This window comes from Microtus oregoni, unplaced genomic scaffold, assembly GCF_018167655.1.
Source record: "Microtus oregoni isolate MIOR12 unplaced genomic scaffold, Mior012 000046F_ref0000063, whole genome shotgun sequence".
In the NCBI taxonomy this organism is placed as follows: domain Eukaryota; kingdom Metazoa; phylum Chordata; class Mammalia; order Rodentia; family Cricetidae; genus Microtus; species Microtus oregoni.
The window spans coordinates 18,865,578-18,891,586 of record NW_024543220.1 but is presented as its reverse complement, the minus strand read 5'-3'; the positions used below and the strand labels follow the sequence as shown (position 1 = coordinate 18,891,586).

At 44.7% G+C, this 26,009-nt stretch overlaps 2 protein-coding genes across 5 annotated transcripts in view; one reads left to right on the top strand and one right to left on the bottom strand.

The window, feature by feature from the left end:
- The window catches only part of LOC121435359 (minichromosome maintenance complex component 3 associated protein), a 49,906-nt gene extending 32,992 nt beyond the window's left edge, over positions 1-16,914 (top strand). For all 4 annotated transcript variants that reach the window (XM_041634633.1, XM_041634632.1, XM_041634634.1 and 1 more), the window contains 9 exons: positions 1,131-1,284; positions 3,971-4,229; positions 4,427-4,524; positions 5,538-5,928; positions 6,517-6,774; positions 7,750-7,879; positions 10,348-10,551; positions 13,914-14,070; positions 16,230-16,914. In XM_041634633.1, the coding sequence (XP_041490567.1) occupies positions 1,131-1,284; positions 3,971-4,229; positions 4,427-4,524; positions 5,538-5,928; positions 6,517-6,774; positions 7,750-7,879; positions 10,348-10,551; positions 13,914-14,070; positions 16,230-16,388 (1,810 nt within the window). In that variant the 3' untranslated portion in view covers positions 16,389-16,914. The remainder of the gene's footprint in view (positions 1-1,130; positions 1,285-3,970; positions 4,230-4,426; positions 4,525-5,537; positions 5,929-6,516; positions 6,775-7,749; positions 7,880-10,347; positions 10,552-13,913; positions 14,071-16,229) is intronic.
- A 2,660-nt stretch (positions 16,915-19,574) lies between these two features.
- LOC121435573 (ribose-phosphate pyrophosphokinase 1-like) lies at positions 19,575-25,742 on the bottom strand. The gene is made up of 2 exons (XM_041635023.1): positions 25,626-25,742; positions 19,575-21,656 (listed from the first exon to the last, which is right to left on the bottom strand). Exon 2 carries the CDS (start codon positions 21,520-21,522, stop codon positions 20,566-20,568), a length of 957 nt encoding a protein of 318 aa, XP_041490957.1. The 5' UTR covers positions 21,523-21,656; positions 25,626-25,742; the 3' UTR covers positions 19,575-20,565.
- Positions 25,743-26,009: the final 267 nt, after the last annotated feature.

Here is a 26,009-nt window from a genome sequence, read left to right as displayed (position 1 = left end):
TATTTTTTAAAGTAGTGATCATCTGGTTTGCTGCGTTCCTTAGGAAATGTGTGTCCTGTAACAATTCTTAAAGACTCGGGCATGATAACATTTTTTTAACTATATGTGTGTGGGTATTCTGCCAGCATGTGTCTGTGTACCTTGTGCTTGCAGTGCCCACAGAGGCCCACAGAAGAAGGCATCAGATCCTCTGGAACTTGAGTTAGCTGCCTTGTTTGCTGAGAGTTGAGTTCTACCTGGATCCTTTGGAAGAGCAGCTAGTGCCCTTAACTGATGAGCTATCTCTCAGGCCCTGAAGAAAGTTTGTTTTGTGTGTGCACCTGTGTGCCACAGGCCACATGAGATCAGAAAGCTTGGTTTCTCCTTATACAGTGGTTTTCAACCTTCCTAATGCTACGACCCTTTAACACAACTCCTCCCCAACCATAAAATTATTTTCGATGCTACTTCATAACTGTAATTTTGATACTGTTATGAATCATAATATAAATATATAATATGCAAATGGTCTTAGGCAACCCCAGTAAAAGGATCATATGACCCCAAAGGGATTGTGATCCACAGGATGAGAAACACTGCCTTATATCATTTGGGTTCTAGGGATTGAACTCAGGTTGGCAAGGCTTGGCACCAAGTGTCTTTATCTACTGAACTGTATCGCAGGTCCATTGTGAGAAATTTGATTCTGTAAAACAGTTTTTTGTTGTTGGTGGTGTTGGTGGTTTTCTGAGACAAGGTCTCACTATGTACCCTGGAACTCTCTGTATAGATCCACCTGCCTCTGCTCCAAAGTGCTGGGATTAAAGGTGTGCGCCACCACACCTGGCTGAAATGGGTGTGTAACTCCAACAATGGTTTCTGTTGCTCAGGCCTTTCCTTTGTTGTTTGCTGTTTTAAGTCACATCAGAATGGAGCACTTGCATGGTCGTCCTTTCCACTTACTCAAATAAGTAACTTGGTAGAGGTCCTAAGTCCATTCAAAGTAACAGCCTGTTTTGTCCAGGCCAGCTTCACCATGCGATTTGTGTCTGACCCTGTATCCCTATAGTAGTTCTTTGTGTTCCTGAAGATTTCTGTAATTTATTTTAGAATTAAACTTTCCCTCTAATGGTATTTTCTTTTATCTACAGAATACTAGAGAATTGGCTAAAGGTGAAGTTCACAGGAGATGACAGCCTGGTGGATGACATACGTGATGATGGCGGTGATATCCAGACACTCACGGTCTTTAATGCGCTCAGTAGTAAAGGGGATCAAACAGTTTCTGTCAACGTGTGCATAAAGGTGAGTGACAGTCACTCCATTTACTTACCTTTATGATTTCATTTGCTTTATTCAGACATTACTGAAATTATAAATTGCTATTTATTCTCAAAAGTGGTTTTAAATTATTTTGAGAAGATCAGAAGGAAATGGCTTCTATTTTTCTTTACATCTTACATCTTTACAAGTCACCCTCTACTTGTGTAAGGTTTAGTATATTTTCTCTTTCTGTCCCTGTTGAAAGTGTCTGAGATGGTCAGTTTTTGAAGAGAGGAAGTTTCCTCTTGCTGGCAGTATTGATGGTTTCAGTCTGTAACTGACCCTGCCGGTCTTTTGAGGAAGCACATCCTGGTTGTGCGGTGGATAGGGACACAGCAGAAGCAAAAGTGTGTGTTTGACAGCCGGGAACCAGCAGAGAAGAGGGGAGGCTGGCATCCTGCAGTTCCTTCAAAAGCATGTCCCATTGACCTAAAATCTCCACTAGACCCAACTCTTGGGTACTCAGCCCCCTCTAATAGTGTGAAGTTGGAGACCAAAGCTTAAACTCCTGGGCTTCTGTGGGGCAGTCAGGATTCAGACTACAGCAAGCATGGAGCTTCGGCTGCCACAGACCTTCTTGAGAACATGATACAAACTACATTATACCTTTATATTTTATTTTTTGCTTGACTCAAGGTATAGCCTCTATCCAAATAGAATACCTTAGAGTCATTTTTTGCTGAGCATTTATCCCAGTCACTCTATTTCAGATAGCACTTTTATCTGACAAGTATCCCAAAACCACTTAAACACAATACACAATATTCTCCCTATGTCTCTTTTACCCAGAGAAATAGTTAAATGCTGCGGCTCTGCTCACCAGGTCCTTGAGTTTGAAGTAAACTTTTCCATGTAGTGTGCTCAGAGCAGTGTCTGGCAGACATCTGGAGCTCGTCTGTTGGTGTTGGCAACAGTATAGTACTTTTCCTTGGTTTATTCCCTTCCTGACAGTATGTATCCTCCAGCCGATTTTGAAGAAAGGATGTGTAGGAAGGAAGTTTTCTCCTTTCTTCTCTGAAAATATACTTAGTGTACCCTCTTATTTTTTTATTGTTGTTTAACTAGGTTTGTAGAAAATTATTTTACTTCTTAGTATCAACCACTGCTGTTATGATTTTCCTTGGTAACTTTTCCTTTCTGTCCATAGGGTTCTGAAATTGCTCTGCAGTGCCAAGTGTGCTAGATTTCCTTCATTGGTTGTGAGCTTAGCAGGTCTTTAGGCAGAGACTCTTACTGTTTGGGTGGTGGTGGAGTTGGACCTGGGCCTCAGGCATGCTAGGAAAGTGCTCCACCTCGAACTCCACCTCGAGCTACTCACCCAGGCTTTCCTAGAGTTTTTAGGTCTTAAGGATCTTGGTGAGTTTCTGAGCTAGCCTTCAACTTGCAGTCTCATTGCCTCAGCTCCCCTGAGTAGCAGTTCTGGTTATAACTAGTTTTAGGCATGTAGTCTCCTGACGTGGAACCTTATGTTACTTCTGGGTCAGTTTTGTAGGGTTTCATTTGTTTGTTTTGTTTTTTAAGTTGCAGGAAAAAAAATGATGGGTTTCATTGTAACGTTTTATATATAGAGATCACTGTACCATTTCAAGTTGCCCCTCCCTCTGGTCCCCTTCCTTTTCCCTAAGAGTTCCTTGTGATACCTGCTCTTCTTTCCGTTACCTTTTTATTAGACAGGTGTTGAAGCACATGAGTTGATCCTCTGAACTTTTATTCTCTCTATCCTGTGTCTGTGTCATTACACCGTATTCTGAAACATAGTCTTGGCACAACACACCCACCAGATGGGTCACCTTATTTCTCAGAGGAGGTCAGTGCTATTGGGTCTAAGATCTGGACAGTAAGAACTGTGTCCTGAGTTGTCTCCTCTGGGTCTCTTTTATGTTGGCAGCTCTTTCTTCAGATATCTTAGCCGAGGCTGACTGTCTGTACCTGAACAGGGCCCTTAAACGTTGGCCAGAAGTTCTGTTTGGGTAGCAGTAGATGGTCACTGAATGGCGAGCAAACCTTTTTCTGGATCTGGGCATCTATTCTGTGGGCTGTTCAGTTTCTAGAGCAACTTCATTCCGTTCTTCCCTGGTGCAACTGCTAGTACTCAGGTCAGAATCAGAGGTGACCAGTATCCTTGTAGCCTTATCATGGCTTCCTTTACATCATTTATCCAGAGATTGGTCCCATTTCCTCAGTGGTGTAAAGAAATAAGTACGAATCTCTTGTCTGCTGCAGGCTTGGTTTTGTGATGGATTTAACCTTTTTATAATTGTTCACAGTTGTTAAGATGGCAGTTATGTGGTCAAACATAAATGTAGCTGCAGGCTTTTGTATCTGTTGACCAGGCAGTTTCGTGGTCTTGTGGAGGGCTGGCCCGGCTGTGGATTTTGTCTTTTGTTTTGTTTTGTTTTATGAGGAAGGGTTTCTCTATGTAGCTCTGACTGTTCTAGAACTCACTGTGTAGACCAGGCTGACCTCAAACTCACAGAGATCCACCTGCCTCTGCCCTGTGAGCACTGGGATTAAAGGTGTATGCCAGCATGCCTGGTCCAGCTTTGTCTCTGAAGGACTCCCCAGGACACAGTGACTGCATGGTGGTGACTGGAACACCTTGGGGCAGACTGCTTCCTCTGTTCTCTTCTCTGGTACATTCATCCTGATGTCTTTGGTTCTGTTGCAGGTCGCCCATGGCACCCTTAGTGACAGTGCCCTTGATGCTGTGGAGACACGGAAGGACCTGTTGGGAGCCAGTGGGCTCATGTTGCTGCTTCCTCCCAAAGTGAAGACTGAGGACATGGCAGAGGAGGACCTGTACTGGCTGTCAGCCCTGCTGCAGCTCAAGCAGTTGCTTCAGGCTAAGCCCTTCCAGCCTGCGCTTCCGCTGGTGGTTCTCGTGCCCAGCTCCAAAGGAGACTCCATGGAGAAGGAAGCGGAGGATGGTTTGTGAAAGACGTTTGATTCATGGTTTTAGTTTTTAATTAGTGGGTGGAGCTTGAGTTTGATGGATGGCAGGCAGTACATCCTTTGAGACTAGAAGGTTCTTGTCTACTGAATGGTGGGCCAAGACTAGCACTGGGATATGTCACATGTGGAAATAAATGTTATTACATGGGACCTTTCTCCTTTTCTCTTACAGGTCTGATGTTACAGGATTTGGTTTCAGCTAAGCTGATTTCAGATTACATTGTTGTTGAGATCCCTGATTCCGTTAATGATTTACAAGGCACAGTGAAGGTAAGTTCCATCATTTTTAAAGCTCTATCAAGACACTTGTTTCTCTCTCTTCTGATATATCTTAAATTCTAATGGGTGGTTTTGTTTGTTTGTTGGTTGGTTGGTTTTTAAAGATAATATCATGTAGGACAGCCTAGCCTCATATTTGCTCGGTAGCCAGGGTAACCTAGAGCTGATCATTCTGCCGCTCCCTCTTCTGTTGGGATTATAGCATGAACTGTCATGTCCAGCTTATATTAGGGATTTCCATTTTAATCTTATGCTTTATACATACATATAACTTTCTAAAGATATAGGCAGGAATAAAAATAAAATTTAAAAAATGCCCCATAGTTATGCTTTCAGTAATATATGAAATTGCTCACATGAGTTTTTTGACTTTGCTTTTATGAATTTAAAATGTCATATTGGTTCAATTTTTTTAGAGTGATCGCTCTTGGAAAAGATAAAGAAGTAGAGATTTCCTAAAAAGGTCTGCTAAAATTATCATAGGAAAAGAAGTATAGGAATTAGTAAGACTAACTGTATGGCCTGAGGATGTAGCTCAGTGGTATGATATCCCCTTACCATGTAAAATGTTCTAGGTTGTATTTCCAGCACTATATGAACACAAAACAAAAGTCCTACAGGAAGAGGTAACTACAGGTTGTGAAGCATCCTGGAATTCAGAGAAGCGGCTAATTCTAGGACTAAGATGATGTGGCTCTGCTTCAGTGGGCAAAGGAAGAACTGAGGTCCTACGTCCTTCCAGGAGGGCTCTGCAGCCTCCACTTAATTGGTTGGATAGTATTCATGGCCCCCCCTTTGGTGCCTCTGTAAGGCCTGTCTCCAGGGCTCTAGGAATCCACACTCCAGCACAGAGGGCTTGTTCCCCTACTGCAGTGCCTGAGATTCTGTTCTTGCACTACTTTCCTTCCATAGCCATGGGAAGAATGCTAAGCCCCTTTAGAAAGCTGCTTTTTAAAGAGGGTGTGAATTGTTTGACTCCATCCCCCAGTTGTCTTATTCCTCAGGTTTCTGGAGCAGTCCAGTGGCTGGTCTCCCAATGCCCTCAAGACCTGGACCTTTGCTGCCAGACCCTTATTCAGTATGTTGAAGATGGGATCAGCCGTGAGTTCAGTGGTCGGTTTTTCCACGACAGAAGAGAGAGGCGCCTGGGTGGCCTGGCCTCCCAAGAGCCCAGCACCATTATTGAGTTGTTCAATAGTGTGCTCCAGTTCCTGGCCTCTGTGGTGTCCTCTGAACAGCTGTGTGACATCTCCTGGCCTGTCACGGAGTTTGCTGAGGTGGGAGGCAGCCAGCTTCTTCCTCATCTGCACTGGAACTCAGCAGAGCATCTAGCTTGGCTGAAGCAAGCTGTGCTTGGCTTCCAGCTTCCACAGATGGATCTCCCACCTACAGGAGGTGTGTACCCACTCTAAGGGCTAGCTTCCTGTTCCCTTCTTGTTTAGTGGCATTGTACCAGGTGTGGGTTCCAGTGTGAAGTTCACAGTCCGCCTCTGTGCACCTACCTACACCAACTGTTAGGTCTGAGGTGGAAGGAAATAGGGTTTTATGACATAGATCTTGTCCTTTCCCCATAACAGTCCTGAGATTGTCCCACCTGCCCCACAGGTCCTACTTAGCCGCCATGTGTGAGGCTGATGCGACTGTCTCTGAGCTGCTGGCCCTGCTGGGGCCACAGCACTAAAGTGCTAGTTTATGCCAGTGCTCCTGTGAGCCTGGCTGTGCCTACTGTGCCTGGAGGATGGGGCCTGTGGTCTGTTTGATGCAGACCCCACAGGTAGTCTGGGCTGGCTCAAACCTGCTGATGCAGGGCCTGTTCTTTCCTATTTTAATGACACTGGGAAGATGGGAGCCTGCTGGCTATTTAGCTGACAGAGCTTGTAGCCTTATTATATATTCTCAATACTTCATAACTACACAGTAGCCCTCTTCTAAGGAGATACAGCATTAGTAATATTTCATGTTCACTGGTAACTTCCTTTGCAGCGCCCTGGCTCCCTGTGTGTTCCATGATCGTTCAGTATACCTCCCAGATTCCCAGCTCATGCCAGACCCAGCCTGTCCTCCAGTCCCGAGTGGAGAACCTGCTGTGCCGGACTTACCAGAAGTGGAAGAGCAAGAGCCTCTCTCTAGGCCAGGAGTCGGGGCCTTCAGTTGCTGAGATCCCATGGGATGACATCATCACCTTGTGCATCAATCACAAGCTGAGTGACTGGACACCCCCCAGACTTCCCATCACAGCAGGTAGTTGCCATCATGCAGCTGCTGCCGTAGGGGCTGGGTCTTAATGAGATTTCCTTGATCTAATTTTAACAAAAGAGGGGGTTGAGTTTTTGTTTGTTTTCTAAATAGGGTCTCACTGTGTACCTCTGACAAGCCAGGAACTCACTAAGTAAATAGGCTGGGCTAGCCTTGAACTCAGATCCACTTGCTTCTGCCTCCTGAGTAGTGAGATTAAAGGCAGGCATCACCATACCTGATTGAAAAATGTTTCTAGAGAGTCTTTCTTTTTCCTATGTCCCATCTTCCCTTTTCTTAGCTCTTCTCTTTAAGGTCACTGGTTTCCAGGTGACTTGACTTTGGGTAGGAACTAAGGTTTTACTGGGCATGGTGGTTCATATCTTTAATCTCAATACTCAGGAGGATCTCTGTGAGTTTGTGGCTAGTCTGGTCTACATAGCAAGTTATAGGACAGCCAGGACTACATAGAGACACCATGTCACAAAAAACAAGAACAGAGAGAGGGCTGGAGAGATGGTTCAGAGGCTAAGAGCACTGACTGTTCTTCCAGAGGTCCCTAGTTCAATTCTCACAACCATCTGTAATGAGATCTGGTGCCCTTTTCTGGCCTGGAGTCATACATGCAGACAGAACACTGTATACATAAGAAATAAATAAATCGTTAAAAAAACAAACAAGAACAGTGTCAGGCACGGTGGTACACACTGTTAGTTCCAACACTCGGGAGGCAGAGGCAGGCAGATCTCTGAGTTTAAGGCCACCGTGGTCTATAGAATGAATTCTAGGACAGCCAGGGATACACAGAGAAACCTTATCTTGAAAAAAATAAAAACATTTTTTTTTTTAAAAAGGGGGGGTCCAGTAGAGCATAGACTCCCTAGGTTAGAGGGTTATTCCTGGCCCTTCCATTCTGCATGAATGAATATACATATGTATATTTACATACATCTTAAATCTGTTTTTGTCCTGTTTTCTCAGAGGCACTGAGTGAAGATGGCCAGATATGTGTATATTTTTTCAAAAATCTCTTAAGAAAATATGATGTTCCCTTTTCATGGGAACAAGCCAGAATGCAGACCCAGAGGGAGCTACAGCTGAGTCAAAGACGGTGAGTTCTCTGTCAGTGTGTGGTAAGAATGCTGGTTTCCTGTCTCTTAAACCCAGTTCACAGATACCAGATGATGTCTTAGTATTCATTGTCTTGCAACACCTAAAAGCATTCCCGAGCAGCCTTTGCCCCAGGATAAACAGTCTCAGCAGTAGAATTTATTAATAAAATTTGCTGCTACAATAGAAAAGCATATGGTCGTTTTAGTAAGTGTTGAAATAACTTTTGAAAATTTTTATTTTGTATATAGGGATGTTCTGCCAACATGTATGGCAATGCACCATTTGCATGCCACTGTTGTCTGCTCTAGAACTTGAGTTGCAGACAGTTGTGAGCCAGCATGCAGGTGCTGGGAAAAGAACCTGGATTCTTTGGACGAGAACTCAACTGCTGGCTCATCTATGTCACCCCTAAAATGAGCTTCAGACTTAAACTCAGGGTCAGATAGATGGATCAGTGGGTCAAAGTACTTGCCGTGTAAGCCTGGCAACCTGAGTTTGAACCCTGGTGTCCACTTAAAGGTGGAAGGAGAGAACCGACTCCACAGAATTGTTCTTTGACCTCTATATGTACCATGAACTAGGCTGCTGTCTTAGTTTCATTTTTATTGCTATGGTAAAAAACTCTGACAGAAGAAACTTGGAGAAAGGGGTCATTTTAGCTTCCTATTGCAGGTAACAGTTTATCAGTTGAGAAAGTCAAAGCAGGCACTTGAAGCAGCAGTCACAGTTAGAATGCATACATGCATGCTTGATTCCCTCAGTAGAGACTGGTGCTGCTCGTGGTGGGTAGAGTCTTCCCACACCTACTAACGGAATCAAGAGTCCCCACAGACATGCCTACAGACCCGCACACTCTAGACAGTCCCCACAGACATGCCTGCAGACCCGCACACTCTAGACAGTCCCCACAGACATGCCTGCAGACCCGCACACTCTAGACAGTCCCCACAGACATGCCTGCAGACCTGCTTGCTCTAGACAGTCCCCACAGACATGCCTGCAGACCCGCACACTCTAGACAGTCCCCACAGACATGCCTGCAGACCCGCACACTCTAGACAGTCCCCACAGACATGCCTGCAGACCTGCACACTCTAGACAGTCCCCACAGACATGCCTGCAGATCCGCACACTCTAGACAGTCCCCACAGACATGCCTGCAGACCCGCACACTCTAGACAGTCCCCACAGACATGCCTGCAGACCCGCACACTCTAGACAGTCCCCACAGACATGCCTGCAGACCCGCACACTCTAGACAGTCCCCACAGACATGCCTGCAGACCCGCACACTCTAGACAGTCCCCACAGACATGCCTGCAGACCTGCACACTCTAGACAGTCCCCACAGACATGCCTGCAGACCTGCTTGCTTTAGACAGTCCCTCATGATGATCTTGCATTGTTTCAAGCTGATAGTTCAAACTACATACCATAAAACTAATTTTAAAAAAACCCAGTAAAATAAAAGTCACAACAACAAAAAAATCCTGCCCTTCAATAAAACATTAGACAGGAAAGGCAGAACCAGCCTTTGCTGTCCATGTTGGCACTAACAATGGTGAAGAACACTCGGCTCTTGCAGAGCAACCCAGGCTCGATTCCCAGCCCCCAAGTGGTGGGTCACAACCACCCATAACATCAGTTGGGAGCTGATACTCTCTTCCGAACTCCTTGGGCACCAGGCGTATGTGTATTACACGTACATACAATACTCATACACATAAACTAAATCTTAAAAAAGATCTACTTGTAAGCTTACTATATGGAGCTGAAGAGAGTTAAGTAGTTAGGAGCATTTGTCACTCTTCTGGGGGACTCAAGTTTGATTTCCAGCACCCGTGTGGTCCTCAGTCACCTGGAACTCCCGTGCTTGGATTTACTCTTCTGCTTCCATGGCTCCTGCATGTTTGAAGTACACATAAACTCAACAGAGGCCAAATACGTATACATAAAATAAATCTTAAAATGCAAACACACGTGAGAGAGAGAGACAGACAGACAGACAAACTAACTGGTATAAGAAATAAAGCCCTAGATTGAAGCAGCTCTGAGAAACCAGTGCCTCTAGATAGTGGAACTTTTGAAAGCAGTAGTCTCTTTCTCTTTTTCTGTTTTTTTTGAGACAGGATCTCACTCTGTAACTCTGGCTGGCCTGGAACTACAATATCTCTGCTTCCCAAGTGTTGGAACTAAAGGCACATGCTACCACACCTGGCCAACAGTGTCTCTTAATGTGTATGAGAATCACTGTCTCTTGTTGAGGGAAGTCCTGAGGCAGGCACAGGCTGACATGAGCATAAACCGTCCGATAGAGTGCATGGATCTTGAGACTTTGTTCATAGACTAAACGTGTCCAGCGGTGTCTGTGTGCTTTGCATCCTTCTTAACTAAACATGTGTCCAGCGGTGTCTGTGTGCTGTGCATCCTTCTTAACCATAAGAACTTTCACACTTGTGCTTTCAGTTCGGGGACAAAGGCTTCTCATCCTTCTGCAAGCAGTTTTCCTACTCCACTGCTTCATGTGCACCATAAAGGGAAGAAAAACGAGGAGCGTGGCCGAGAGGGGAACCTCAGTACAGACAATCTGATGCGCGGAGCTTCAGCGGAAGAGCTCCTGGCACAGTGTCTGTCCAGCAGTCTGCTGGAGGAGAAGGAAGAGAACAAAAGGTGGGTCTGCTCCCCTCCTGTGCTCGTGTGCTATTCATTCCACTTCATGCAGGAGAGGGTGACTCCTGCTCGGGTAAGTCAAGACAGCCAGTGGTAGAGGAGCAGCTGGGCCAGCAGGGGCTATAATGATGGGACTGTTTTAAAAAAGAAAAGAAGGAAGACGTTTATAAGAAAAGCTTGGGACTAGAGAGATGGCTCAGAGATTAAGAGCACTTGCTGCTTTTCCAGAGTACCCGGTTTGGTACCCACACCCACATCAGACGGCTCATAACCATCTGTAACTCCAACTTTACAGAATCTGATACATCTGGCTTCTCTAAGCACTCGTGTATTCACAGATGTACACACACACACACATATCTATATAATACTTTTGTTTTTTCTTTTTTTATTGTTTTTATTGAGCTATATATTTTTCTCCACTCCCCTTCTGCCCTCTTCCATGGTCCCCATGCTCCCAATTTACTCAGGAGATCTTGTCTTTTTCTACTTCCCATGTAGATTAGATCCATGTATGTCTCTCTTAGGGTCCTCATTATTGTCTAGGTTCTCTGGTCTAAGTAAACTGTAGGCTGGTTTTTCTTTGCTTTATGTCTAAAAGCCACTTATGAGTGAGTACAAATGATAATTGTCTTTCTGGGTCTGGGTTACCTCACTCAATATGATGTTTTCTAGATCCAGCCATTTGCCTGCAAATTTCAAGATGTCATTTTTTTCTGCTGTGTAGTACTCCATCGTGTAAATGTACCACATTTTCCTTATCCATTCTTCGATCGAGGGGCATTTGGGTTGTTTCCAGGTTCTGGCTATGACAAACAATGCTGCTATGAATATAGTTGAGCACATGTCTTTGTGGCACAATTGAGCATCCTTTGGCGTTGCTCACTAGTGGTATTGCTGGGTCTTGAGGTAGGTTGCTTCCCAATTTTCTAAAAATTGTCATACTGATATTCAAAGGGGCTGTACCCACTAGCAATGTAGGAGTGTTCCCTTTACCCCACATCCTCTCCAGCATAAGTTGTCATCAGTGTTTTTCATCTTGGCCATTCTTACAGGTGTAAGAGGGAATCTCAGAGTTGTTTTGATTTGTATTTCTCTGATGATTAAGGATGTTGAACATTGCCTTAAGTATCTTTTAGCCATTTTAGATTCCTCTGTTGAAAGTTCTTTGTTTAGGTCTGTACCCCATTTTTTTTTTATTGGATTATTTGTTCTTTTAATGACCAATTTATTGAGTTCTTTGTATATTTTAGAGATCAGACCTTTGTCTGATGCGGGGTTGGTGAAGATCTTTTCCCATTCTGTAGGCTGCTGTTTTGTCTTGTTGACTGTCCTTTGCTTTACAGAAGCTTCTCAGTTTTTGGAGGTCCCATTTATTAATTGTTGCTCTCAGTGTCTGTGCTACTGGGGTTCTATTTAGGAAGTGGTCTCCTGTGCCAATGCATTCAAGTGTATTTCCCACTTTCTCTTCTATGAGGTTTAGTATGGTTGGTTTTATGTTGAGGTCTTTGATCTGTTTGGACTTGAGTTTTGTGCATGGCAATAGATAGGATCTATTTTCATTTTTCTACATGTTGATATCCAGATATGCCAGCACCATTTGTTGAATATGCTTTCTTTTTTCCATTTTATACTTTTTGCTTTTTTGTCAAAACTCAGGTGTTCATAGGTGTGTAGATTGATGTCTGGGTCTTCGATTCTATGGGTTCTCCTGTCTGTTTGTATGCCAATACTAGGCTGTAGTAGGGTTTGAAGTCAGGGATTGTGATGTCTTCAGAGGTTCTTTTATTGTACAGGATTGTTTTGGCTATCCTGAGTTTTTTGCTTTTCCATATGAAGTTGAGTACTGTTCTTTCGAGATCTGTGGAGAATTTTGCTGGGCATTACGTTGAATCTGTAGATTGCTCTTGGTAAGATTGCCATTTTTACTATGTTAATTCTACCTACCCGAGAACATGGGAGATCTTTCCACTTTCTGGTGTCTTCTTCAATTTCTTTCTTCAAAGATTTAAAGTTCTTGTCATACAGGTCTTCCGCTTGTTTGGTTAGAGTTACTCTGAGATATTTTATGCTGTTTGTGGCTATTGTGAAGGGTGATGTTTCTCTGATTTCTTTCTCAGCCTATTTATCTTCTGTATAAAGGAGGGCTATCGATTTTTTTGAGTTAATCTTGTAACCTTCTTGTTTTTTATTTTTCAAGAAAGGGTTTCTTTGTGTAACTCTTGACTGTCCTGGAACTAGCTTTGTAGACCAGGCTGGCCTCAAATTTACAGACCCGGGATTAAAGGCATGGGCCACCACCACCTGACTCTAAAAGTATAAGCTCTTAAAAGATGACCATGCTCTAGATAGAATGTGTCTAAGGTTTATCATTTATCATTGGCTTCGTTGTTTATTATTTTAAAGTCAATTTTCTAGAGGAAAATATGTTTAGCTAAGGCTACTTAACTTCTGCCGTGACTGGTCACAGCCTTTGTCCCTTGGGGAGCCTGAGGCTTCAGTGGATCATTTCCTACTAGGTGGGAGGAGCTCCTCCACATAACTCAACTTCCCTTCCGCTGTCCTGTCCTCTTCTGGTCCTCACTAGATGGTCTTTTTACTGCGAGATAGAATTGGGAGATAGACGTTTGTAAAGGTTGTCTTCCCCCCACCACTGTCTGCCCTCTCTCCCCAGCAGAGTATCGTGGGTCTGTTGTACCTCTCCCACAGTTGCTGGAGTCGAGCACCCCATCTCTAGTCACTGTCAGCTCGCCCTGGGTTGCGACTTCACTTCCAGCCTCCTCACAGCACCCAGCACCTAGGGCTCTCTGAGACATTGCCCTTCCCTCTACTCGATCATGTATGTCAGCCCACAATCCTGCAGACATATGGACACATCTTTCTGTGTGGCCTCAGTTCTCTCTCCCCACCACTGCATGCTTCTCCTTTAATAGTAAAACTGTAAGTAAAGCTAGCAGTGTTAGTCATTGTTCGTCCCTTTTGCCTTTTCAGCCTGCACACTTGAACCTGGTCATGCGCCCTGGCCCTGTCAGTGATCGCATCCTCGCTTCTCATCCTTGTTTCTAGTCCCCTTCAAGGATTTTCCTGTTTTTCTCCAGCATCCAGATCTACTCTCTCTCTGGACTTCATGTCTGCTTCACTCCTCCATAATTTCATCCAGTTTCATGAGTATTTAAATACTATCAATCTTGTAATAAATCCAAAAATTCCAGAGTTGTCCTCTGACTCCACATGGGCATCCTCGTCCACATGTATACATGGGCACACAGAAGAGTCGGTGAAAAACATAAGATGAGTGGTAGTTAAGCTTTTGCTTTCCAGTGCTCTGATCGTTCTCATTTTGAGCTGTCCTCCTGTTTCAGGTTTGAGGAGCAACTCCAGCAGTGGGTATCTCAAGACTCACAGGCATTTGCAGAGTCAACTTGCCTTCCTCTCTACCTTCCTCAGACACTTATATCTTTCCCTGACATTATCAAAACTCAGACTGTGCTGAAAACATCTACAACAAGGAGACCTCAGGTGAGAACGGGGGGCATTTGACATGTACAGAATTAAAGACAGAGAATGTGCCAGCCTCAGGGGACCATCCCTTTAATCCCCGCACTGCAAGAGTGTGAGGCCAGCCTGGTCTACTCAGTGAGTTCCAGGCAGTCAGGGCTACACAGGAAGCCTGGAACACTGTGTTAGATTCGTCCTGTGATGCATTAACACATGGAAGTTAGACCTTTAAACTTCATATTGCAATGTTACTGAGTTCCTACCTATGAAATAAATGGAGAAGAGACCTAAACACAGTAAAAAATTGACTAGGGGCTAGGAATATAGTCAGTTGGTAGAGCGCTTAGCTGGCATGTAAAAAGCCTGGCGTGCATTCCCTAGCATTGAATAAACCGTGCACCGAAAACCCTAGAGTTAAAGGCAGGAGGATCAGAAGTTCGGGGTCATCCTTGGCCACAGAGCTCGCTGAAGGAAAGAACAGAGCAAACCTGTACATACCTGTGCCGGTGTGCATTAAACAGAGTAATATGGCGTTGTCTTAGCTGCTTTTTACAGCTGGTAAGACACCATGACCTAAAGTAACTTGAGGAGGAAAGGGCTTGTTTCACTCCACATGATGGTTCATCAGCAGGGGCAGTCAGGGAAGGAACCTAGAAGTGGAACTAGTGCAGATTCCGTGTATGAATCTGTCACCAGCTTGTTCCTCCTGGTTTGTTCAGCTTGCTTGCTTATAGCACCCAGGACTACCAGCAGAGATGGCACCACCCACAGTGAGCTGGAGCCTCCCCTATCAATCATGAAAATGCGATGGAGGTGTTTTCTCAATTTGGAGGAGGTGCTTCCTCCACAGTTGACTAGATTATGTTAAGGTGATGTACAACTAGCCAGCATGATTGGCTGTTTGTCATCTTGACACAGACACACCACTGTCCAACCAGGACTGCTCCTCTTTGATTTTTCTCCATCCAAGATCGCATGTTAATATGAATATTACAGTATAAAAAATTTCAACTTTTAAAAGTCTCACAGTTTTAACAATTTAAACACTTTCCATGTGGTGGTGGTGCATGCCTTTAATCCCAGCACTCGGGAGGCAGAGGCAGGCTGAGAAACCTTGTCTTGAAAAACCAAAACCAAACCAACCAAAAACATTTAAATATTTTTTTAAAAGTTCTATCTCTTTAAAACATCCAAAGACTCCCTAAAATATTCATAATCTCTGTAAAATAGCCAAAGTTTCTGTAAATATCCAGTCTCTTTAAAATTCCAAAGTCTCTTTGAAAGTTAAAAGTCTCTCAACTATGGGTACTTATAAAATAAGAAATGAGTTACATATATTCTTATTCCAAGAAGGAAGAATAAGGGCACAGTCATAATCGTCAGACTCCGGCAGTGTAAAGCTTAGCGTCAGACTGTGGTATTCACTCATGATCTTCTGGGCTCCGAGGAAATGCTTGGGCAGCTGTGTGTAGCACACACAGCTTGTCTGTTAGGCTCAGGCTGACCCCATCCACAGCTGCTGCTTTCCCTGGTGGTCGTCTCCACTGTAGCTGGTCTGCTCCTTCACCGGTAACTTCTTTCCCTTGGGCTCTTGTCGGGGACTCTAACCCTTTCCCATGGTACCAAGCCTTTTCTCACCAGGACCTTTTTAATCCTGGGCTTCTACTGTGGCTGAGAGCACCAGCAGCCTGGCCTGGCCTTCACTGTGCCAATTCTCAGCTGCTCTTCATGATCCCTTCATACTTTCAAAACCAGTACGAGCTGGCAGAGTCTTACACTGCCAGGTTCAGCTCCCTCTGGACCACAGCTTCTGTGTGCTGAACCTGAGTAAACACTTCACAGATTTCACCTCAGTGATGCTGGTCTCTTCTTAATCACAGCTGGCTCTTCAGTCCCAGCTGGCAGCATCCATTGTCCCAGCAAAGTGAAGCTTCACTATATCATACAAACAACTGTGATATTAGATGTATGTATAGTCAACAAATATCCCAAGCTGGGAGCCTGATTAAGCAATTTCAGTCCATAGAATAGTGTATGTGTTGTAGATGAAGCTGGAAAAATATAGGATAGATACCAAGGGAGGATTCTGTTGAGTCCAAGAGACTCCAAATGATGTAAACATGAATCAGGTGTAATGCCTTCACAGATGACTACTTTTGGCTTCTTTCTTATTCAACTAGAATGAAGGGGCAGGAGAGCAATTGCAGTTCTCAGAGATATCAGACATGTCGCTAACTGGAAGGCTGAAGCACCTGGAAAGGCTGATTCAAAGTTCAAGGGAAGAAGACGTTGCCTCTGAGCTCCACCTGTCTGCGCTGCTGGACATGGTGGACATTTGAACAGTCTGACATGTGAGGTGTTGTTTTCTTTGTAATGGTTTTGTTTTCAACCAAATTATGCTATACTCAGATGCTTGGTGTCCTGTCAGAAATGAGATTATCAATTATGCAAATAAACTATTTGAGTCATCCGAGATCCTTCTTAGTTTTTGAAAAAAAGGCGGTATGATGTCTTTAATAGTATTTGTGCTGTAACCTTAGACTGGCACTCCCCAGAGAATCCTGAGGAAGTCTTTATAAGTGTCTGGTTTTCTGTACATAGACATTTTGAGAATTTCGTGTATAAGTAGCTGAATTTGCATCATTTCAGCCCCTCCCCCCACTCTGGAATTCCTGACGCATTCTACTTTAATGGTTGTTACATATATATACATATGCATACAATCTACTGAGTCTGTATAATGTTGCTGATATGTGTATGTGTTTAGGGCTGACCATTTGGAATTGGAGAACCTATTACAGGTCTCCTCCCTGACGAACCTGATCCTCCCTGCTTGTACTGTTTGAATAGATGATTAATTTCTTAGGAAAGTCTCTGACCCTGGTGTGCTAGACATCAGAAATGCAGGGACAAGGTCAACTCTGCTCATCAGGAGAGCCAGCAGACCTATGCACACATACATACATACATACATGAATACATACTTACACATATACATACATGCTGTTGTGGTTTGAAAGAAAATGGCCCCCAAAGGGAGTGGCACCCTTTGGAGGTGTGGCTTTATAAGAGTAGGTATGGCCTTGTTGGAAGGAGTGTGTCACTGTGGGGGTGGGCTTTGAGGTCTCTATATATTCAAGTCATGCCCAGTGTCCTAGATTACTTCCTGTTACCTGAGAGTAAAGATGTAGAATTTTCAGCTCCTTCTCCAGCACCATGTCTGCTTGCACACCACCATGTCCTGACATGATAATAAATCTCTAAACCGAAAGCTATAGTGGTATGTTATTTGTGTTTTAATAAATAAAGCCTGCCTGAAGATTAGAGGGCAAAGCAGCCATACTAGTCAGCCATACATGCCAGGCAATGGTGACATACACTTTTAATCCCAGGACTTGGGAGACAGAGGCAGACGGATTTCTGAGTGTTTAAGGCCATCTTGGGCTACACAAGATTGAGTCTGTCTAAAGGAAAAACAGCTCACACAAAGGTGATCCTGGCACAAGAATCCCATCCCAGCACTACAAGAGCTATATGGTTAGGTAGAGAGAGGAATATACAGGGGAAGAGACAGGAACTCATGGAGACGGGATCTTGCCCCTTCAGTCTGAAGATTTGCAAAAGGACTCTAGTGGCTGGCTGTTTTGCTTTTCTGATCTTCAGGTTGAACCCCAATATCTGTTTTTATTATTCATGCTACAGAAAGCTAGCCCCATTTTTCTTTACAAGAGTTGCCATGGCCATGGTGTCTCTTCACCACAGTAGAACCCCTAAAATACATACATACAAACATATATACGTACATCTTGGAAGATGTGTATGGGTACATACATATTTAATGTAACTAAATGGTTCTGAGAGTGTATCATACATGAGAGAGCATGATGAAAGCCCAGAGGCACTAGTTGTTTGTGTGGCCAAATGAAAGGAACAGGTCAGCAGGCTCAGAATCTATTCAGAGGGCCATGGCAATCAGTTGTGGAAGAACATTAGACAGAAGTGACCTGGTCCTGTAAAAATAGCACATGGAAGCCAGGCGGTGGTGGTGCATGCCTTTAATCTCAGCACTCAGGAGGCAGAGGCAGGTGGATCTCCGAGTCCAACCTGGTCAACAGAGAGTTCCCAGGAAGCCAGAGCTGTTACATTGAAAAACCCTGTCTCTAAAAACCAAAACAAACAAGCATGTGGAAGGGATAGCTTGGCAGTTAAGAACACTGTGAGAGGAGGTTTTTTTTTTTTTTTTTAAAGGAACATTTTTGGCAGAAGACTGGTTTTTGGTTTCCAGCACCACATGGTGCTTACAACCTTCAGGAACTCCAGTTCCAGGATATCTGACACCCTCCGTTGACCCCTGCAGGTACCATGCATATGGTGCACGACATGGGTACAAAACACCCATTCACGTAAATAAGTAAAATGGCATTTTGCAAGGAAGGGAAGAACGTATTAATAAACTTGATGTTCACCTTTTTAAAACTGTGCACGAAGCATTTCCAGATTATCTTCCTACAGCCCAATATTGCATTCAAGAAGAGTATGTAGCATCTCTGGTTCTCTTAAACCTGATACAGATGATGACCCTGCCACCACACCTGGTAATTGTTTCGTTCACTGAGCACAAAAGCACTAGGAAGAAAGCCGATCTCATCATCAAAACCATCAGCAAGTCTCTCTCTTCCCCAAGCAAACACTACATCTTTAGGCTTTAAAACGTTTATTGTATGTATCTTAATGGAAACTTTACATTTTGTCTGTACGTGTGGACAAGTGTGTGCTACAGTATATATGTGAAGGTCAAGTCGTCCCTCTGACTTCCATGTAAGTGTGGTAGCACATCATAGGACGATTTTCAGGGTCAGTTCTCTCCTTCCACCATATGGGATCTGGGAATTGAACTCCCATCATCAGACTTGGAGACAAGCACCTTTACCCACTGAGCCATCTGGCGGGCACAAATATACGTGTGTCTGCACGTGTGTGCGTGCACTTGTGGATGTGAAGGGCTCAGAGGACAACTTATAGGAGCCAGTTCTCACCTTCCATCCTTGTTGAGGCAGGGGCTCTCATCTGTGGGGCTGTGTACCATATAACCCAGGCTAGCTGACCCTTGAGCTTCCAGCCAATTCTTCATTTTATGTCTATGAGTGTTTTGTCTGCATGTATGCCCATGTACCATGTGCATATCTAGTGCCAAAGAGGCTAGAAGAGGGTGTGGGATCCCCTGGAACTGGAGTTATATATGGTTACAAGCCACCATGGGGTGTTGGTACTCACACCCAGGTTCTCTGGAAAAACCAGTAGTGCTCTTAACCTCTCCAGTCCCTTCCAGGAAGTTCTTCTCTCCATCTCCAATCTCCGGATAGTGGTGCCAGGATTACAGACACACACCACTGCTTCCTGCCTCGTGGGTTTTAGGGATCACACTCAGGTTGTAATCTTGTGTGTCAAGCGCTTTACTGCTGGGCCATCTCACCAGGTTCCCCCACTCAGTGAGACACTGTTTATTAATAAAGACTTGCCGTTAGTTTTTAAACATTTATTTATGTTGTGTTACGTTTCTATTGCTGTAATATGGCACCATGACACAGGCAACTTATTTTTTTCTGCATACATTAACAGACATTAAGTTCTCAACAAGAGACTATAACACCAAATTGTTTAGCAGAAATCTGTTCAATTGAGAGACCAAATGGATCCAAGGAAGATGAAAATTAAATACTTAATCAAAAGGCACTAAGACACCACCACCTCAAAGCTACCACAGTGGTAATAGGCTAGGGAAGACTACACTACAGCAAGTTATCTAACGAGAAAGTTATCAGCTACATAGCAAGAAGCAAGTCTCTTACACAGGATTATGGTACAAGTACCATGATCACTGAGTCCAAGATATTTTTGGCTAGGAAAAGGTCAAGATGGCTGAAGGTAAAGCCAAAAGGAAAGGAACCAGTGTAGAGAATTCAAGCTATAGAGTTAAACAGATGGCAATGGATCAGGCTTCTTCCTCCCAAAGGCTAATTACTGCATTGAGCTACCTGCCCCCACCTAACAGGGTGCTCAACTACTGGAACTATGTTTAAGGATGCTCAGGGCTCTTGCTATAGTTTAGCACAAACCTCTGAAAATATATCACATATGGGCTGACTTTGTTGCTAGTCATTCTGAATGAAGAAAAATCCCAAAGCATTCCTGAGCAATGGAGTATGAGCTCTGTCAATTATGTCCTATGGACCTTGTGGGATATTCTCAATAGTCTATACCTCTTTCAGCAGCTGACCTCTAGTTAAAGCTGCAAGGCTCACAAAATAAACAAGCAAGTCAAGATGAAACAACACAAGTAGGACAACCTAGCAGTTAACCACAATCTGTCTTTTTCCAATTTAGGCTAAATTCTAATATATCTAATGTGGGATGTAAACATCTACACTGGGTCTTCTGCTGAACTCAAATACCAAGAAACATGAGGGAATGGGAATGGGGTTGGTTTATTTTCAAAAAGCTTCACAAGTTATTCTGTTATAAAGGAACATGGCTGAACAGGTAGGAGACAGACTCGCCATTGTGGGTTCTTCTGATGGCTTCTGCAAGGATCATGGAGATGTCAATCACCTGTATTTTGGAGCAGTGTTTCATCTTATCCTCCTGAGGTATGGTATTGGTGACTACTACTGCTTCAAAGCATGCGTTGTTGATACGGGAAATGGCTGGGCCAGAAAAGATTCCATGCGTCAGGATAGCATAAACTCTGGTAGCTCCAGCCGAGAGAAGTTTGTCAGCGGCATGACAGATTGTACCACAAGTGTCAGCCATGTCATCCACAAGAATAGCCACCCTATCCTTGACATCTCCTACCAGCACCATGCGGTCCACTTCATTGGCCTTCTTCCGTTCCTTGTGAATCAAGGCAAAATCCACATTCAATCGGTCTGCAATGGAGGTCACTCTCTTGGCTCCACCAGCATCAGGTGAGACAATAGTACAGTTTTTCCACTCAGATATATTCTCCCTTATCCACTTTAAGACAGCTGGCTCTGCATATAAATTGTCCACTGGGATATCAAAAAAGCCCTGAATTTGAGATGCATGTAGATCCATGGTGATAATATGATCTGCTCCTGCGACAGATAGCATATTTGCAACAAGCTTAGCTGAGATGGGAGCCCGGCTCTTATCCTTTTTATCCTGGCGGGCATAAGGGAAACATGGCATGACCGCAGTGACCCGGCTGGCTGAAGCAATCTTGCAAGCATTAATCATGATCAAAAGTTCCATTAGATTGTCATTTATCTCACCACACCCACTCTGAACAATGTAGACATCCTCTCCACGTACACTTTCTCCAATTTCCACACAGGTTTCCTGGTTGCTGAATTTCTTAGTCACCACCTTGCCTAGCTCCAGGCCCAGGCGGTCAGCAATTTTCTGGGATAAGTCCTGGTGGGAGCTCCCGCTGAAGATTTTGATATTCGGCATTTTGGGCAACTACACGGACGCGCTCTTTGCTCAGTGGTTACTGCCGCTGTGGAGACTGGATGCGAAGTCAGCCGGTAGCCTGAACACTTATTGCACCGCGTTCCTACTCCGCCATCTTACATCGACACAGGCAACTTATAAAAGAAATCATTTGGAGTGTTTAGAGGGATGGAATTCATGAGATCATAGCAGGAAACATAGCAGTAAGCGGTAAGTTTATACCTCACCTCCAGTGTTACACCCCCTCCAAAACGCCACACTTCCTAATTCTTCCCTAACAGTTCCATCAACAGGGGACCAATTATTTAAATGCACGTGGGGGAAACATTGTTTTCTCCTTCCATTTGTATTTTGAATTTAGCTAAGGCTTTTATCAACCACTTAGACCATGAAATCCAATATGGACAAGTTGAACAGAACTGCCATATACAGGCTGCCCATGCATGCTTCAGCATTGCCAGGGAATAAATTTCATTTCATTCAAAAGGCTTTTATGGTTGGTGGCAAGCAGTCTGATCTGTTGAGCCATCCTGTAAGCTCCTTAATGTCACTCTTTCACCTTGGTTTAACCATGACATTGTTTTTTTTTTTAATATTTTTATGGTTTATTTAACTTTATTTTTTTTTTTTTATGTGTGAAGGTGTCAGATAACCTGCAACTGGATCTTCAGACAGTTGTGAGCTAACATGTGGGTGCTGGGAATTGAACTCGGGTCCTCTGGAAGAGCAGTCAGTGCTCTTAACTACTGAGCCATATCTCCAGCCCCTAACCATGACATTGTTTTACTACAATAAAAGACTTAGGCCTCATATCTTCCCTATAGCATACATACATATATACATATATTTTATTATTTGCTACCATGAACAGTTTAATGTTGGCTAAATTCAAAGTTCAGTATAACTATATGTTTACTGTTAGCTGCTGAATCCATACTGATTTATGGCTTTATATCATTTTGATACAATTTTGGCTTTCCCTGCCTTGTTTTCTGAGCTCTTGTGGCTACTTCACTCCAAATTCTCAGTCCATCGAACACAGCCATGTTTATAAGGTACAGTTCTAGTTCCTCTTCCGCTTGAAGATGCCCTCTGGGAACCCTGTCTCTCTGTAATGCCTTCAACACTTCCTGAGTTTTGAATAATACCTTTCTCTTCCCTGGTCCGTTTTCTCAGTTTATGAAACTCATGCTCTAGTAGCCTTCTAAGCTTTTACATCTAAATGTTTTTATTTCTCTCTTTATATTTGATTCAACATTTCAGTGAGAATAACATTTTAGATGATAAATATTACCTTGTATCCCTGTCTGTTGTTATTATTGTGTGTGCTGTGTATGACGTTTGGGGCATGCATGGCACAGTGTATGCATGGAGGTCAGAGGACAGCTTTGTGTATCTGATTCTCTCCGCTATCCAAGCTTGCACATCAAGGGCCGTTACCCACTGAGCCATCTTGCAGGCCCTTTCTTGAAACTGTTACGGTCATTTCTGGGGAGGGGGATGGGTAGGCTTGGAGAAGTCAGTGTGAGGGGTGAATATGATCAAAATATAGTGTATACACTTCATAAATTAAAATTTAAAGTACTGTATTACACCACTTCTGCCCATGCTATTCTCAAATTTTTCAGCTCCCTGCCCTTTATTAGTTTTTTTTCTAATCTGTACTACTATCAAATCCATTCTAAACATACTAGCTTAGCTTAAAAGTGAGGTATCTCCTGAGCAGCTTGCCCTTCACATTCCGTGTCCTTTAGTCAGATAACGGCTGAGGTGCAGGCGTCAGGTGCCTCAATGGGCTCCACGCCCACACACGCAGAGGGGCTCTTGCACTGTTTTCTTCTGCTCATGCGGGCCATGGAGCACTGAGTCACTGAGTACGGTCAGCCTGTGGATGGGCTGCTCTAGCTTTCTACTAGATCCCATCCAATGCTTGTAGGGCTTTCTTCTTTCCTGTGTGTGTGTGTGTGTGTGTGCGCGCACTCATGCGGGTAACAATGGGGTCTTCCCTGAGAGTTTTGTTTCTGCCCCTCTAGCACTGGGTTTACAGACCTGTGCCACTCTGCTTGGCTTTCATATGAACGCGAGGGATCCAAATTCTACTGCTTGGGAGCCAAGTACTTTACTGACTGCACTATCTTTTGTTTTTGTTTTTCGAGACAAGGTTTCTCTGTAGCTTTGGAGCCTGTCCTAGAACTAGCTCTTGTAGACCAGGCTGGCCTCGAACTCACAAAGCTCTGCCTGCCTCTGCCTCCTGAGTGCTGGGCTTAAAGGTGTGTGCCACCACCACCTGGCCTTTTGGCCTATCTTCTAACCCTTGGGCTCCAGGATCTTTGCCAGCCACCAAAGCTTGCCCAGTCTTCATATGGCTAAGGAGGTAACTTGGATATTGCCTTCCTTGTCACGGGAAGCTCACTCTATGCCTAGCTGTCCAGGTCCCAAACTTGAGAGTTTTCTGCATTTAGTTTATAGAATAAGATAAAAGTGGTACAAGCTGAGAGAAACATTTTTTTCTGATGATTGTCTCTAGACATTTATCTGTGTGAATTTGCAGACGGACTTGACGTTTTCTTTCTTAGATATTTAAAAGTTTGACATTTTATTTATAAGATGCCTAGTCCAGCAGTGCACTGCCTACATGTCTCGTGCCTGAAGTCAAAAGAGGGGATCAGAAGTTATAGATGGTTGTCAGCTGCCATGTGGGTGCTAGAAACCAATTCCAGGTCCTCTTCAAGAGCAGCAAGCACTGTTAACCACTGGACTCTCCAGGCCCCACAGCAACCGCCCGTGGCAAGGCTGTCATTATGATGCCATTATGATCTTGTATCTTTACAAGTTTCTAAGTCGGGCTAGGATGAGGTTAGTGGTCCTGACTAGCCATCTAAAACTCCAAGATTCCATCGTGGGAAGGTGTGTGGGTGTTCTCTCTCTCTAACGTCTTCCTCTGACTTGTGGTACACAGCTCTTCAAGTTTCACAAGGGCAGCGGTTGGAGGGCTGAGTGTGCGAGGCTATCTGGTTTGGGTAGCTGTGACTATCTGGTTTGGGTAGCTGTGACAAGGTTTGCACTCTGTAGGGCAGATGAAGCCTTAATGAGCAGCGGTGGGTTCTATCTTCAGTTCTCTGAAGTTATCCCTGCACGCCAGTAATGCTTCTCAAGTCGCCTCCATTTCTACATTGTTCTGTAAGACCCCAACTCAAAAAGCCTGTTTGCAACTGCTTTAAGCATATGCCCTAGGTGGATGATAATCAGCAATGGAAAAGTACAAAACTTGAGAAACAGCCCTGACTGCCACTTGCACCCTGACCACAGTACCCTGCACCACCAGCCTGCGAGGAAACACCTACCGCCCATCATAGGGCTTGGGGACTTTCCAGGACAGGGTTTGGGGTTTTTATGGTATTTTTGGGAAATAGAAGGAACAAACAGCTATGGCCTAGAACTGATCCAATATGCTAAAACATAATATAAAATATTATATCCAATCATTCTGTATTTCATACCCATTATGCTAATGTTGTGGTTTTTGCCTATAAAAACTTGCTGGAATTGCTGTTCGGGGTTGCTCTGCCTCTTCGGAGACTAGAGACATCCGGTCACGTGATCGTTAAGAAACCCTCTTGCTTCTTGCATCTGCTGGACTGGCTGAGTCGCGGGGCTTCTCCCCTCTGGGCCTGCACCCAGTGGGTGATGGTTTTTCAGTTACTCACTGTTAGTTTCTGCCTTACACCACAGGCTTTCCCGCTTTTCTCCCTATGTTCAAACATAATCAAAGCCTTCCCCTCCTCCCCCTTTAGCTGTTGAGATCCCAAGCCCCAGAATCCTGAGTTCTGTGGCTAAGAAGGTGGACCTCCCCCCGCTGCCGGCAGCTAGGAAGTCAAAGCTGCCTTGTCAGCCTTGACCAGGCCTTTCACCTCGTCCCTATCAGAAGCTGTGCCTAGTTTCCAAGAACGCGGCCCTGGCCCTCTTCCCAACCACGTCATCACAGTGTACTCCGTAGACTCAAAACCCCTGCCCCAAGGTGGTCCCATCCTCTGTCGTGGGGCCTTGGCTGCCTGCGTGGCCCCTGTTGACCACCGATCAAGGCTAGTTTATTCCGCTCTCACCTCAGGCCTTTCTAGCCTCCTCGGTGGTTCTCCTGAAGCTCCCGAAGCTTCCGCGGCCTCTTTCCAGCAAGTTCCCCTCCACGCCACTCAAGGCCACGCCCTTCCCGTAGGGGCCGCCTCCCACGTTCTCCCCGTCACCTCGGGCCCCGCCTCCCACGTTCTCCCCGTCTCCTCGGGCCCCGCCTCCCACGTTCTCCCCGTCTCCTCGGGCCCCGCCTCCCACGTTCTCCCCGCCTCCTCGGGCCCCGCCTCCTGGGAGCCTGGCGGCGTGGGGCGGCGGGCGCTCAACCACTGCGGTTGCGGTGCGGCTGTCGTGCTCACCTTCGTGATGCTCTGATTGGCCGCGCTAGCATCGGCCCACCCAGCTATTCCGGTCGGCCCAGG

Bases quoted from the DNA above. Each gene is read 5' to 3' on its own strand.
- LOC121435573 (XM_041635023.1), bottom strand. From the start codon at position 21,522: ATGCCGAATATCAAAATCTTCAGCGGGAGCTCCCACCAGGACTTATCC.